Source organism: Drosophila grimshawi, unplaced genomic scaffold (genome assembly GCF_018153295.1).
Source record: "Drosophila grimshawi isolate 15287-2541.00 unplaced genomic scaffold, ASM1815329v1 contig_311, whole genome shotgun sequence".
Classification (NCBI taxonomy): Eukaryota; Metazoa; Arthropoda; class Insecta; order Diptera; family Drosophilidae; genus Drosophila; species Drosophila grimshawi.
In genome coordinates this window covers 10278955-10292485 of record NW_025063098.1, presented here as the reverse complement: position 1 = coordinate 10292485, position 13531 = coordinate 10278955, and the positions used below count along the sequence as shown (strand labels likewise).

At 39.7% G+C, this 13531-nt stretch overlaps 1 protein-coding gene across 1 annotated transcript; it reads left to right on the top strand.

Moving 5' to 3' along the window:
- The first annotated feature begins 2494 nt into the window (after nucleotides 1–2494).
- LOC6563236 (NEDD8 ultimate buster 1) lies at nucleotides 2495–4375 on the top strand. The gene has a single exon (XM_001989737.2). It carries the CDS (start codon nucleotides 2527–2529, stop codon nucleotides 4372–4374), a length of 1848 nt encoding a protein of 615 aa, XP_001989773.1. The 5' UTR covers nucleotides 2495–2526; the 3' UTR covers nucleotide 4375.
- The last annotated feature ends 9156 nt before the right edge of the window (nucleotides 4376–13531 follow it).

Sequence of the window (13531 nt, the reverse complement as noted above, 5' to 3'; positions counted from 1 at the left end):
GGGTGGGGAGCGCATGGTGGCAGCATAAAGACTCCTCTGTGCTCGGCAGCTGCCTCGAATATAGCTTAACTGTCAGTAACACTTAGTCGACATTTAACTTGTGTCATTTGCAGTGCACAGCGTGCAACAGGACGCGGTGGCACGCAGTAAGCTGCAAGCATAATAAAATCACCACGGGTTATTGTTGGAATGTTCAAACCAGATCTGGTCAAGTAAGGAGCTAGCAGAATTCATTCCAATGTATTATTAATTGAAGTAAAGCATACACCTAAAATGAGTAGAGTTTGTTGTGTGTTCTTTGTACAAAATATAATAATGGAATTAATAATAAACAAATAAAGTTCTATTCATTTACAATACAATTTCTTATTCCTGTTAATAACTTAATATTTTCATGAGATTGACTTACACCTGAATCGGCCTCAACTTTTTGGGGAATGGAAGCGTTTTCCTGATGAATCTCAAATATTCATTTGCTCAAGTGGCAGATTCAAGTACATCTCATCTATAACTAAATATGTACAGTATCAAGTGGAAATGAACAGCGGTTGCCAACAATTAAACAGACAAAGAACATGACACTTGCCACACGCAGTTGAACAACAAATTTCCAACACACACACTCACTCACACACACACAAGCAGACAACATACTTGCCACAACTCCAGCAGAACCATGAAATGAGCGCAAACCCTCATTTTGGCCACTTCATCATGGAGAGAAAGTGCGTTAGAGATTCATCCATTTGTTCACACCACAACAGCAGCAGGAACAGCAGCGGCAAACAGGAAATGGTGAGGAAAAAACAGGACAAACTTACTTAGACCCAAACAGACATTTTCCGGCACACAATAAGACGAGGCACTTTTCATTAGCAAGCACACTTGGGCGACAACTGGGTGGATTGGGCTGATTGGGGTGATTGGGGTTCGGGGGGAAATATATCCATAGTATCTATAAAATGTCTTGGCCCTGTCGGGTTTTACTTCTTATTTCTTACTTTTTTTATTTCTTCTTTTTTTTTTTTTTGTTGCGCCTTTGTTGCAGTTATTAACCCTTAACCACACATAACATTTATTACCCACATTGTCCTGGCGCTCCACACACAAGGGCCAAACAAAGACGCCTGCGTTAAGCTGGCAATGACATTTTTTTTGTTCGCTCCCCTTAACTACCTCATTCACACTGCCCCCGCTCCGCACTCTGCACTCCGCACTCTGCAGTCGATGTACCTCGCTGCCCGTCTGCCCCTTGGTTGCCTATTTCGCTTGATTGTATTCTGTGGGACGACTTTTGTCTGTGGTTTATCGCTTTTAATTTGTCGTCGCGTCTTGGGCTCGTTAAGTCCTCTTTCGCCTTGCGCCTTTGCCTTTTGCCAATGCTTTGCTTCGCTTTTGGTTGAGTGAATTTTCGTTGCGATAATTGGCTCTGCACAAGGCCAACCAAATTAGAGATTTGCTAAAAGGAAACTCGTTACAACATGTTGAATGCCACGAGCTATTCTCGGCATTTCTTCTTTATGCCTTAAATAAAACGATTTCTTATCGACAACTCGAAATATATGCTATATGCTGTCCTTAAATGTTTTAGTGCCATTGCAAACCGGCTGTGTAGTCGAGGCAGCAACTCATTGAGCAAAATTTCACATTTTACAGCCGTATTAAGCGTATTTGCTCCAAGTAAAAACTTGACGAGAATCATTATTTGATATGGCCCGAAATATTTACTGATACCCTGTACCCATTAAAAAATTTATAAAAAAGGGTATATATTCTTCATATACCATTCTTGATCAGCATCAACAGCAGAGTCTCTCTCTAGCGACTATGAACGCTAGAGACTTCAAATTTGGAATCAAAATTCCAGTATAATTCGAGCACATCAAGTTTACTGCATTTTATCAATAACTGCCACAGTATCATGAATATCGATATATATCGATAGATCTTATTATTATAATTTGGGTACCTGAACTGCGACCTATTATATCTGTTGTGGCCCCTTCTGAGCTTGTAGCTCTTCTATCAACCCTAATCCGGTTGAGGGCTTCTATGTCTTTGAAGCTCATGACATGCATCGCCAGGATGCTGCCTCTTTTTCTGGTTAAGGCGACACACTCTGCTAGGTTTGCTTCTATCAGCAACTAGTTCAGTTAGGTGACTGCTTAGTTTACAATGTACTGTCAGTAGACTATTGAGTATCCTACTATCGATAGATATAAAAGCAATATTTTCGAACGTATTGATTTGCTATTAATATTTAACGAACATTGACACATTATTGACCAACGATGAGGGTATCCACTAGTCGAGCTCTCTCTCTCTCTCTCTTTCTCTCTCGGCCTCAGTATTTATACTTGTTTTAAGTTGAGTATATTTTGATCAATTTGCACCAACTGGCAGCTTGGCTGTCTTGCACTAAATTTCTATTAGAGTATAAATTAAAGCAAGCTGTATCCAAAACCAGTTGACTTCTATTTAACAGTTGATTTAAGGCCTGCCAAAAACTGTCAAATACTCCTTGAAATGGCTGAAATTGAAAGCATACTGATTCAATTGCGTGCTCGCCTGCAGGAGCGCAACATCAAGTTGTGGGAGGCGCCGTATTACGTGGAGAACGTGGGCTGCAATGAGGCAGCTGTGGAAGAGCTGTGCCAGGAGCTGAGCACTGAGCTGCATATCTCTGCAACTAGTTGCAAGAGTTCGCTGCTGGAGTTGCAGCAACACGCGTTGCGCAAACTCGCCGCACGTCGTCAATTCGATGCGACGGGTCTGGCCACATTCCAAGTGCGTTGCGTGGACAGCCAAGGTGGCACATGCCACACGCTGCAGTTGAAGTGTGATCTCAACGAAATCGGCGCCCATCTGCAGCGGCAAATTGCTGAGCAGCTGCAACTGTCGGAAGCGGAAGCGGCTCATGTCAAATGCATTTCAGCTGGACGCTTGCTGACGCCACAGGCCACATTGCAATCCCAGGGTGTCAGGAACAATCAGCAGCTCCTTGTCATTGTCGGCCAGTCGGATGCCACCGGTGAGGCACTCTACGAGCGTATACGGCACATACAGCTGGATGTGGAAATGGTTGTCGATGCGCAGCATCGTTTGGTTGAGCTGGAGGATCAGGATGGCAATGCCATGTTTCTGCCACCCGACGAGAATCGCTCGCTGCTGCTGGGCATGGGCTTGTGCGAGAAGGGACGTGCCGCCATGCGGCGAGAGCAATATGATGAGGCACTCTTGCTCTTCCTCGAGGCGGATGAGAGGTTTGGCAGCTGTGACTCAAAGTTTCTCGAATCTGTGGATAACTATGCGCTACTCAATTTGGATATTGTTTGGTGCTATCTGTGCCTGAAGCACATCGCACAACTGCCGGACGCACAACGTCGTCTGGATCTGTGCGAGCGCCTCTTTCGTCGCAGCTATGGCGAGAACAATAGTCGCCTCTATGCCCTCAAGGGCACAAGTTGTCCGGAACGTGCGCTCATCATGCGACTTCAGTTGCTTCAGGGCGTTCTTCTCTTCCATCAGAATCGCCGGGATGAGGCCAGACTGCGTCTGCAGGCAGCTAGCGCAGCCTTGGTTGAGCTCAGGGTCAACACGGAGCAGCTGGAGCTGCTGCTGGATATGGGCTATGAGGTCGCCGATGCGCGTCTGGCTCTGCGTTCCTGCAATGGCAATGTGGAGCGGTCGCTGGAGTTTATCCAGCAACGGCGTCAGCGTCTTCAGGCTGCACGGCACAGCTCCGATGCGGATCGCCGGCTCGAGCAGCTGCAGTTGAGCAGCGGTCTGCAGGATTGGGTGCATCCGCGCAGCGTTTGTCGCCTAATGGAAATGGGCTATGAACGTTCGCTTGTGGTGGAGGCACTGCGTCGCACAGACAACGATCTGGCGCGCAGTTTGGATCTGCTGCAATCGCATTCGGATGAACTGCGTCGACATCTGCCCGCCACACAGCCAGTCAATGAGCAAATGCTTAATACCCTATGCGAACTCGGCTTTAAGCGGCCCTCGGCTCGTGCTGCCCTAGAAACAACACAGAATAATATGGATCGGGCCATTGATTTTCTACTGAAGAGTTTTGCCAGCGAGCGAGAGCTGAATACCATGATTGAGTTCATATCGAAATGGAGCACTGAAGCATTTAATGACCCCACTGCGTCCACCTCAATGGGGCAGCCAGCAGCCAGATTAACGGCAAGCAAACTGGCCTTGGTGCAATCTGTGCTGAGCAAAGCCAAAGCCGAAATGGTATCTTTTGGTGCCTACAAGCGTTTCAATGAGGATTTGCCGAGCAACGAGCAGGACTATTTGGATTTGCCACTCGACCAGGAGCAGCGCATACTCAACGAGTACCAACAGCTATTGGAAAATTGAATTCTATCATGTTTATCTATTTAGAAATAAAAATATTGTTCAAATAAACTTGATTCAACTTCTTCAAGTTGCAGATCACACAATTGCTATCGATCGATATCGATATTATATGTTAAGTACAGAGTTGCATGTTATGTTACAGCTGTTATGTTACAGTCTTAGTACTACACTAGTGGCCTGCTACAATGCATATCGATACCTATTCCTTTAACGTATACTAAAGAATATAATAGATATCAACAGTTGAACATATTCCAAAAGTATTTGTTTTCATTTGATCAGTAAATGAATGTTTTTCTATCAGTTATTTTATTTATGTGAAGCTAACTTGTAACGTTAACGCAAAAGCTTATTATTTAATATGTTGAGCTGACAAGCTGGTGCTGCCTAGTTGGTACATGAAAAACTATAATTAAAATATATGTATGCTTCCATTTGTGTGCGTTGCACACACTATATATTAGCTTCTGTATATGGTACTTTTTTCGCAGTTATATTTCCTCAATTACTCATAAATTCAAGTATGTTTTTTGCTTTTGGTACAAACGCACACGCAGAAAAGTATGCTATACCATTTTTGGTACGCTTTTTACGGCTTGTTTACTCATGTGCATAAGCATGGCACTTTGTCACTGTGTGTGTGTGTGTGTGTGTATGTGTGTATGTTGTTGACTTTTAAGAAAATTAATAATTTTTCAACTACTAGCTACGCTTCAAACCCCAACTCTTGTCCAAGCCATCAGTTTGGCGTGCAACTTCTGCGCTTGATGGCCAAATAATTTGTCGACTGTGTGTGTTTGTGTGTGTGTTGGTGAGTGTATATTGTTTCCGAATCGTTAAATCTGAAATAAACTAAGTTCAGCGTTGTTTGACTGTTTGTTGCTGTTGTTGCTTAGGTAGATTTGTCATGCCATGCCGCACATTTTCTGAGTGGCTGACATTTCACTTGACTGAACGACTTCTTGGTCCTCATTTTTCTCGAATTGGATTAAATCGTGCGTATTCCGTCGGTAAACGGGAAAAATAAAAGAAAATCCAAGGAAAAAACAATTTCTCTGGCGTGTGCTTTCGTTCTGGCTTTGACCAATAGCTTTGACGCTTTCCACATTTTAATTTGTGGACTTTTATTGAAATCCATTTCGAAGGTGAAATAAAAGCTGACAACTGTCGCCTCAAATTTGATGTCTAAATGCAACATGCACAAATTTTGTTGCGTTGCCAACAATTTGTGCAGCTGCATACAACACAAAAAGAAAAATGTCAAAATGTTGGCAACAGCGGGTGGCCAAGAAAGGAATGTGGGGAGTGCTGGTTGTGCCTGTCTTATTTAGTAACGAAAATGAGCAGCGGCAGCGCTTAGAGATGCCTTGCAACCAAGGACTTTGCCGCGAAAAAGGGTTGCAGCCACTGTTATGGGAGAGAGGAGGCTGGGTTTGGGTTTTGGACTGCATTCACTGGCTGATTTCCGTCATTTGTTGTTGCTGCCAGAGCTGCCACTGCTGCTGCCGTTGTCATCAACTGCAGGCAACATTATCATTGTAGCTGCAAGTGCTGCTCTGCTTCGTATACCCTGTAAACATTTGAACACTTTGCATATCTGTGCGTACCAAAAATATCACAACATTTATATTATAGTGGAATGTAAATAAATAAAAATGGCTACAAATCATTCAAGCTGCTTGCTTTTCAATTTCAGTTTTACTTTTCCCAAAATACTTATATTCCTAATATAAATATGATTAACTGGAAAACATCGCTCAAAGCTATATTTTGTCTTAGGAGAACTTCTTTATTTGAATCTTCAGTGGTTTAAGAGGATATTTGCAAGTCAACCACTCCCACTTCTTATTGTTGTTGTTGTTGTTATGTGTCCTCATTATCGTTTGTTGCTTGCCACGCTCTTCTCATGTCTTTTGGCATTTACATTCCATTTTTATTTTATTTTTTTGTTGCTGGTGTGTTTTTTTTTATCAAGTGGCAGGCTGAAGAACTTTAATGGCTTTGAAATGCACTTGGAAGTGAGCAGGAAAAAGATTTTTTAATTTATTACACAAAGCGAAATATACTTATAGAATTAAATGTAGCCTCATGCAAAATGTCGTACATTTTTTATCGTAGGTATATGACGCGAGTAAGGAAAATTGCATTATTAAAGAAAACTTTCAAAAACTCCACTTTCTGCAAATTATTCATCTTTTTAATATCCACTTTGAATAAATTGACTTACACTTATCTCTGTTGGACGCTTCTCTTTGCCGAATATGATGATTAAGTATTAAATTTAAGCTCGGCCACTGAGAAATTCGAAAAGTTTTTGCGTAAGTTTGCTGCAGTTAATTAAAAGAAGATTTCCTTCATACTTATCTTTATTTTTTGTGCTGGGCCACAGCACAAAAAAATGCTGCATAAATTACAAATTAGCCAAGTCAAAATCAGTTCGCACCGCGACCAACCAAAAAGCCGCAACTCACAATCACCCTTAACACAATGCTGAACCCATACCAATCCAATTTGGACAGTTTTTGGGCACAGCTGAGAGCGTGCGAACAACTTTGGCAGTCACTGTCTGTGTCTCTGTGCTTTTGTTGCTTAGAAAGTAAAAATAATGTAAATGATAAAATTATTTAATGATGCGGAAGTGCGTTGATAAGCAAACGACAAATGCGTGCCACCAACAAATGCTGCTGCTTATCGCTGGATATGAATACCCTAGCTAGCTAACTGTGGGTATATTGATTATATCCAAATATAGCTTTAAAAATTAGTAAAAACGAAAAGCATTGATTATATTTATTGAATACATATTTTTATTTACAATAGTTTTAGATTCTTTAATTACTTTGCCAAAGATTAACTGGTTAATCTGCTGAAATCTAAATTTTATTTGAAGTTCGAAATATTATGTTTTTGTATGTTGCAACTTGTGGCATGAATGTTTGATTAAAATAGGCATAGACATTCATGTATCACACTTTCTGATGCAGTGAAAGTGTAAATAAATAAATAATAAATAAATTAAAATACAATAAATTGTTGTGTAAAACTTACTGTTTTTTTCCAGTTGTAATTTATAAATATATATAATATGCTAATAATAAATGGCATTGACATCAAATTCGTATTTTATTTTATTTTAAATAAATCAAACTTGTCTACAATTTTCTGATAACTCATCATAAAAAATAAAACCAGGAAAGGCTTTCACCCGTTGAGTGTGCACTTAAATATTTCACATTATATTTAGTAAGTTAATTTTGATTAATAGAAATCTGAGATAATATTCGATATCTACTTCTAAGATCGTATACACAAAGTTTGGCAGCACAACAACAAAGAAATATAAGTGTATCTTTTGCTTCGATCTCCCGTTTAAATACCCAATTTGTATTTTTATATTCTTTAACTGATTGTTGGGAACAAAGAAAAGCCAAAAAGAAAACCAAATCGTGTTCAACTTATGCAGCTTATTTTTGTGGAATATATTTGAGGCATGTCCAACAGCTGCGCCTGTGGGATATGCAACACATTTCGCTTGCCACGCATCCGCTAAATCTATGGGGCTATTATCCAAAGTTTTCAGTTTCTAATGAGTCGAGCCACGAGACTCATGTGGCTGGGGAACTTTATGTGCTCGTAAACCAGCTGCCAAACAGCCGGAAGAGCATCAGGTCCAAATTGAGGACATAACTTTACAGCAATTTACATACTCATTATGGCAGTCGCTTAGCAGTCGAAATGAGCAGAAAGCAAAAAAACAAAAACAACAACAAAAACGAAAAATAAAAATGTCAAATTAAAATTGCACTACAAAAAAATGCTGTTTAATTAAAGGACTACAAAATTGGTTGTGTGATGTGAGAAGTGTGTGTATGATGTGTGTGTGTGTGATGTGTGTGTGTGTGATATGTGTGTGTGATATGTGTGTGTGATATGTGTGTGTGTAAGTGTGTGTGTGTTTTATATGTGGAGCAGTCAACAATTTGCTGTCTGTCACATTGAATACTTTTTGCTGCGCAATTTCATTTGTTCGCCAAAAGAGTTGTTGAAATGCGCAATTACACAAAATATAAAAATGTGTTGCATATGTCGCATGGGGTGTATATATGTGTGTGTGTGTGTGTGTGGGCTGGTAGGGGTAGTTTGTTGGAAGGGTGACTCTATCGAAATAAGCAGATTGGTGGGGTGCGTGAATTTATGTGTCAACTTTTTGGGAGCCTACTAAATTGTGTGCATTTCTAATTTAATTTCAAATTGTTTTTTGCTTAAGATTTATTTTGCCTGGTAGGTGTTACAATCGAAAACTAACTGCAATTATATTTGTGGTAAGCTCAGCTTGCTCTTCTGCTGCACAGAGTTCAAGTTTGCTTTTACTTTGGACAACTCTTTGAAGGAGCAACTATTTGTTTCAATTATTATTGGAGCTCATCCTTGTTTGCTGATTTCGTTTGCCAGCTGTTGGGTGTCCAGTCGCAGTTTGTGGTCATGTTGCAGCACTCATTCATGCAACAGCATGTTGTTGTTATGTCATGTTGCACCTACATAAAATGCGCAAATGATGCGTTGCAAATGAAGCACAATGTGCGGGTTGTGAGTAAGGGAACACAACACCCGAAAAACTGTCGCAGTCACAAATTTTGCGTCTGGCTAACAAGTTTGCAACAACAGCAACAGTAACAACAACAACAACAACAATCGGCCGTAAAGTACAAGAGGCAACATTTGCTAATGACAAACATTGTAGGAGGGGGAAAGTGCAGAGTTTGTGGCACATCCAGCCCAACAATGATGACGTCGTTGGAGGCACTGAATTTAAGTGTCCACTGGCCCTTGGTGGCCAACAGTTTTATTATTATGCAACATGCGTTTTACAAAATGTGTAAAAATAAACATAAAAACACTAATATTTTTTATCGCCGAATGTGGAATATTCTTACATAAAATCATCCTCATAAATCCTCTACGTAAAAATTGATAAACTTATTTCTAACTGTTTACTTTACTATATGTTATAATTAATTTATTTCTATTAATTGTTTCTTGAGTTCTTTTCATAAGCTCAGTTTTGAGTATCTGATTGAAGACAAGTTAGCAAAACTATATATAACATATATATATATATATTATAGACTATGTAGATCTGTGTAGTATGATCTTATCAAATTGAAAATCTTTTACGCTTTTCATCACAGTCGCAGAGCTTCACTGTTAGTGTATGGAAATGTCAGGATATATATAGAAATATGTATACACTTGGAAAAAAATTTAATTGAATTTTAGAAATTAGCGCAAAGCTTAATTCACCTTATTTTTCAGAATATATATTATTAAGACGGAAGGTTGTCCTCGCCCACCCATAAAACATCTCTTCTCAATTTCAGAGTACATTTATTTAGTATAATATAAAAATATTTAGATGTACAGTACGCTAATCTGTAAATTATAATAAAAAATAAGTATTAGTATTTTCAGATTTCACATAAGACCTAAGCGGTTTCTAAATCCTTTCAACTTATTAGAAATATTGTCCATTATGAAGAAGTACATTTTTGGAAAATAGAAAGTCAGTTTCATTTTTTCAGAGTGTATATATAATAATATAATCCATAGGTATAGTCGCATAAATACGCCTAGAACATATGGCGCATATAAATAATGCATGATATTTTTTATGGTGTTTTTTATTTATTTGGCACTTGTTTATTTTTTTGGTGGGTTACTTTTAATTGCACTGAAAGTGTGGATAAAAAATTAACTTGTGCTTTTCATGCATTTTTAATATCGGAGCCGACTCGTCCGTCACACAAACCACACAACCACAGAGAGAGAGAGGGAGAGAGAGGGAGAGAGAGAGGGAGAGAGAGCGAGACAAAGCAAGAGACAAAGAAAGAGACAGACAGAGTCAGCTTTTTGGGCGACACTTGCCGTGCAGCTATGATTTGTGGCATATTTATGTAAATTTGTGGTTTTTTCCTGCTAAACGTCCTCTAGGCCACAACCAGAACCAGTTAAGCCTCCAGCCGGGCAGCAGCAGCAGGTGCTGTGGCCAAGCAATTAGTGAGAGCCTGGTTTATTACAAAGAGCAGCTGCTGAGAATCGCCCGCAGAAGAACGCTATGAATTTTTGTTACATTGTCATTTAGACCATCGATTTGAATGGTTTAATTGCAGCAGTTAAGATTTGATATATTCATAGAGCTCAAACCAAATCGTGTAACTGCCAATGTGATTATCAATGAGTCAATCCATAAAATCAATCACACAAATATTGTTCGCTCGCTCAAAATGAAGCTATTTACAAACTTGTGTAGACACTTTGTTAGTCGCGTTTGACCAACAATCATTTGCTACACGTGGCTAATCAATTTGCAACGCATCACGTTGCGCACCTTTTTTTCTCTCTTTTTGTATACCCTTTGTAACATTTCTATGAAGCAAAGACAGCGCACAACAAGCCCAAAAAGGCTTGACCACGACTGACACACACACACACACACACACACATGTCTGCGCTGGGGCTGGTTGCTGTCAGCTCGTCCTGTTAGCTGTTAGCTGGTTCTCGCTGCTGTCGCCAGGGCTGCCATCGAGGACAGGTGTGCATGATTTATGAGATTTACATATCAGCGCACTGATGAAGCGCGCTGATGCGCTGACAACGACAGATGCTCGTGGATACACTCTCCCTACACATGTTCGCAGACAGACAGACAGACAGAGGACGAACAGACAGAGCACCCATACTTATACATAGCTACATATGTATCTATTTATGCCAACACCCCACACACAGTGTGGGCTCCTAAAAATAGACAGTCCAGAAAATGCAAATTTGTGCACTGATTGATGACATTACGCTTGTTTTAAAGCACACACACACACACACACACACACACACAACTCTTTTGTTTTCCAGTGGGGGATTTCTAAAGTTTTTCATACTTAAACATATGAATAAGAAATGAGTTGGCATTGCTCAAGTTGCTAAATATGTGATAAGTATGCTTGTTATTTTTAAACGAATTATTATTTACTTTATTACTTGCCTCTTGCCTTATAGCAATAGTTTTATATGTTTTCTTATGGGTTTATTTTTATAAAAAGAAAGAAAGAAATAAATAAGAGTATATTCCCATCTCAGTCTAAATTGCCGTCGCTCTCTATCCATCTCTCTTACTTGCTGTACTATCCTGTACCCTCTCTTATTTAATTCCCGCCTTTCTACGAGATTCTCAAAGTTTCAAGTGAGCATTCAGTGCATAGTTCAGTTGCTTATAAAATATTGATTTATAAGTGCATTTTTACTCATAAAGGTCTTTTATCTCCTCCTCTCAAAGTAAATTTAATAAAATTTCAAATTTAATAATATCAATAACAATGTTTTAAATACTCTTAACTTCAAGATGGGTGACAATATGTTTGCCATAGTTACCAGCAATTCACACATCATTAAAAAAACATGCTCAGCGATAAACAAGTGGCTTAAGTACAAAATGCTTAGATTAAGTTAACAAGTAATTCTCCGAGCAAAAATTGTGGTATATTCTCGACTCGCTCCTGCCCCCTCGCTGCAGTTGTTGCTCATTAGCCAGGCGGCAGTCGTGTCTGGTGTGGCAGACTCTGAATGTGGCAACACATGTGCCTGATATCTGATATCTGTCTGTTGTCTGACATTTTGGGATACAGTTGCAGTTGTTGTTGCTGCTGTTGCTGTTGTTGCTGTTACTGTTGCTGTTGATTGCAGCCTCTGAGCCCCGGCTAATTGTTATGCGCCCATCACAAACACTGAACATCAACGCTGACAGCGGCAACAGCAAATGCAAAGGACACATTAATAAATGACTGACATGTTGGTGCCACAAAAAGGCCATATTTGATACTATTCAAGGCTTAAAGGCTGATTAAGTGTGCTGTTAGCGGCTTCCTTTCAGCCAGTTGTGGCTCGGCTATATAAAGTGATGGTTATCTATTTTGCAACAGCGAATGTAACAATAATTTTAATATAAATTATAACTGTAATGATAATATTTTTAAATTTTTAAGTTTTATTTTATATTATGGATTTTAAATGTTCTTTTAAGCATTTGTATTTTGGGAATTTTATTTATTTAGTTTGCAACAAATATGTGACTTAGTTGATTTTAATTATAATAATATTTTTATCTAGCTGTAATTCATATTTTAAAGTATTTCTATCAAATTTGTTAACCAATAATTTTGTTTATCTCATGCATATACTTTAATTACAATAATGTTTAACAGAAGAAATTACTTTCGATAAGTTCGATCAATTTCCAAAACTCTTCTTTGTTCTTTAGTTACCTTTCCAGCCCTGGTCTGCAGCAATGAGACGTGATTTAAGTTTATGGCTGTTTAATTAATAGACTTACAACCGTAACTTTGACTGGTTAAAGCTGCCACCCCCACCCCCACCTCTCGCAGCTGCTCCTTCGTCCAGCCTTAAATCACCGTGTCGATTGCCAGACAAAACTGTGTGCGACTCAAAATGGCCAATTTTATAAGCTGCTGTTGTTGTTGTTGTTGCTGTGTGGCCAATTAAAAGCAGTCAAACAAAAAGTAGCTAAATAATATATATTGTATATAATGACCAGATTCCACTAATTACTTTTATGACCCAATTTGCTGCTGGCTGCGTTTTTTTTCTTATACATTTGTCGAGTATTTTTACCTTGGCTGCAAAGTCTGCAGCCAATTCCCAATTCGTTTCCCATTCGCCATTTGCCATTTGCCGTTCCACACTTAGCCCATTCCAATAACATAATCGAAGACGGCGGCTAAAATTTATTGCCGAACCAGATAGATAGAATGAGAGGGACGAGAAGGGTGCGCGCGTTGTCTGCTCGTCTGCTCCTTTGACCTGTCTACTTCAGGCGCACCCGCACCCGCTGCCCTCCCCCCCTCCCTCACCCTATCAGCCATCGCAAGCGTGTCTGTGCATTTGTTGTTGTTGTACTTGTATATTTCGAGTCTTGCTCGTTGCTCCAGGCGCAGCAAACAAGTTTCTTGTGTTCCGTTTTCCGTTTTTCTCCGCGTGTTGTAAAACTGAAACAGCGAGAGCGAGAGAGAAAGAGAGAGTGAAAGAGGAGAGAAAAAACTCTTTAGCCGTCAGCTGCTTAGCTGCTGTGGAACTCGTTGGGGCTGCG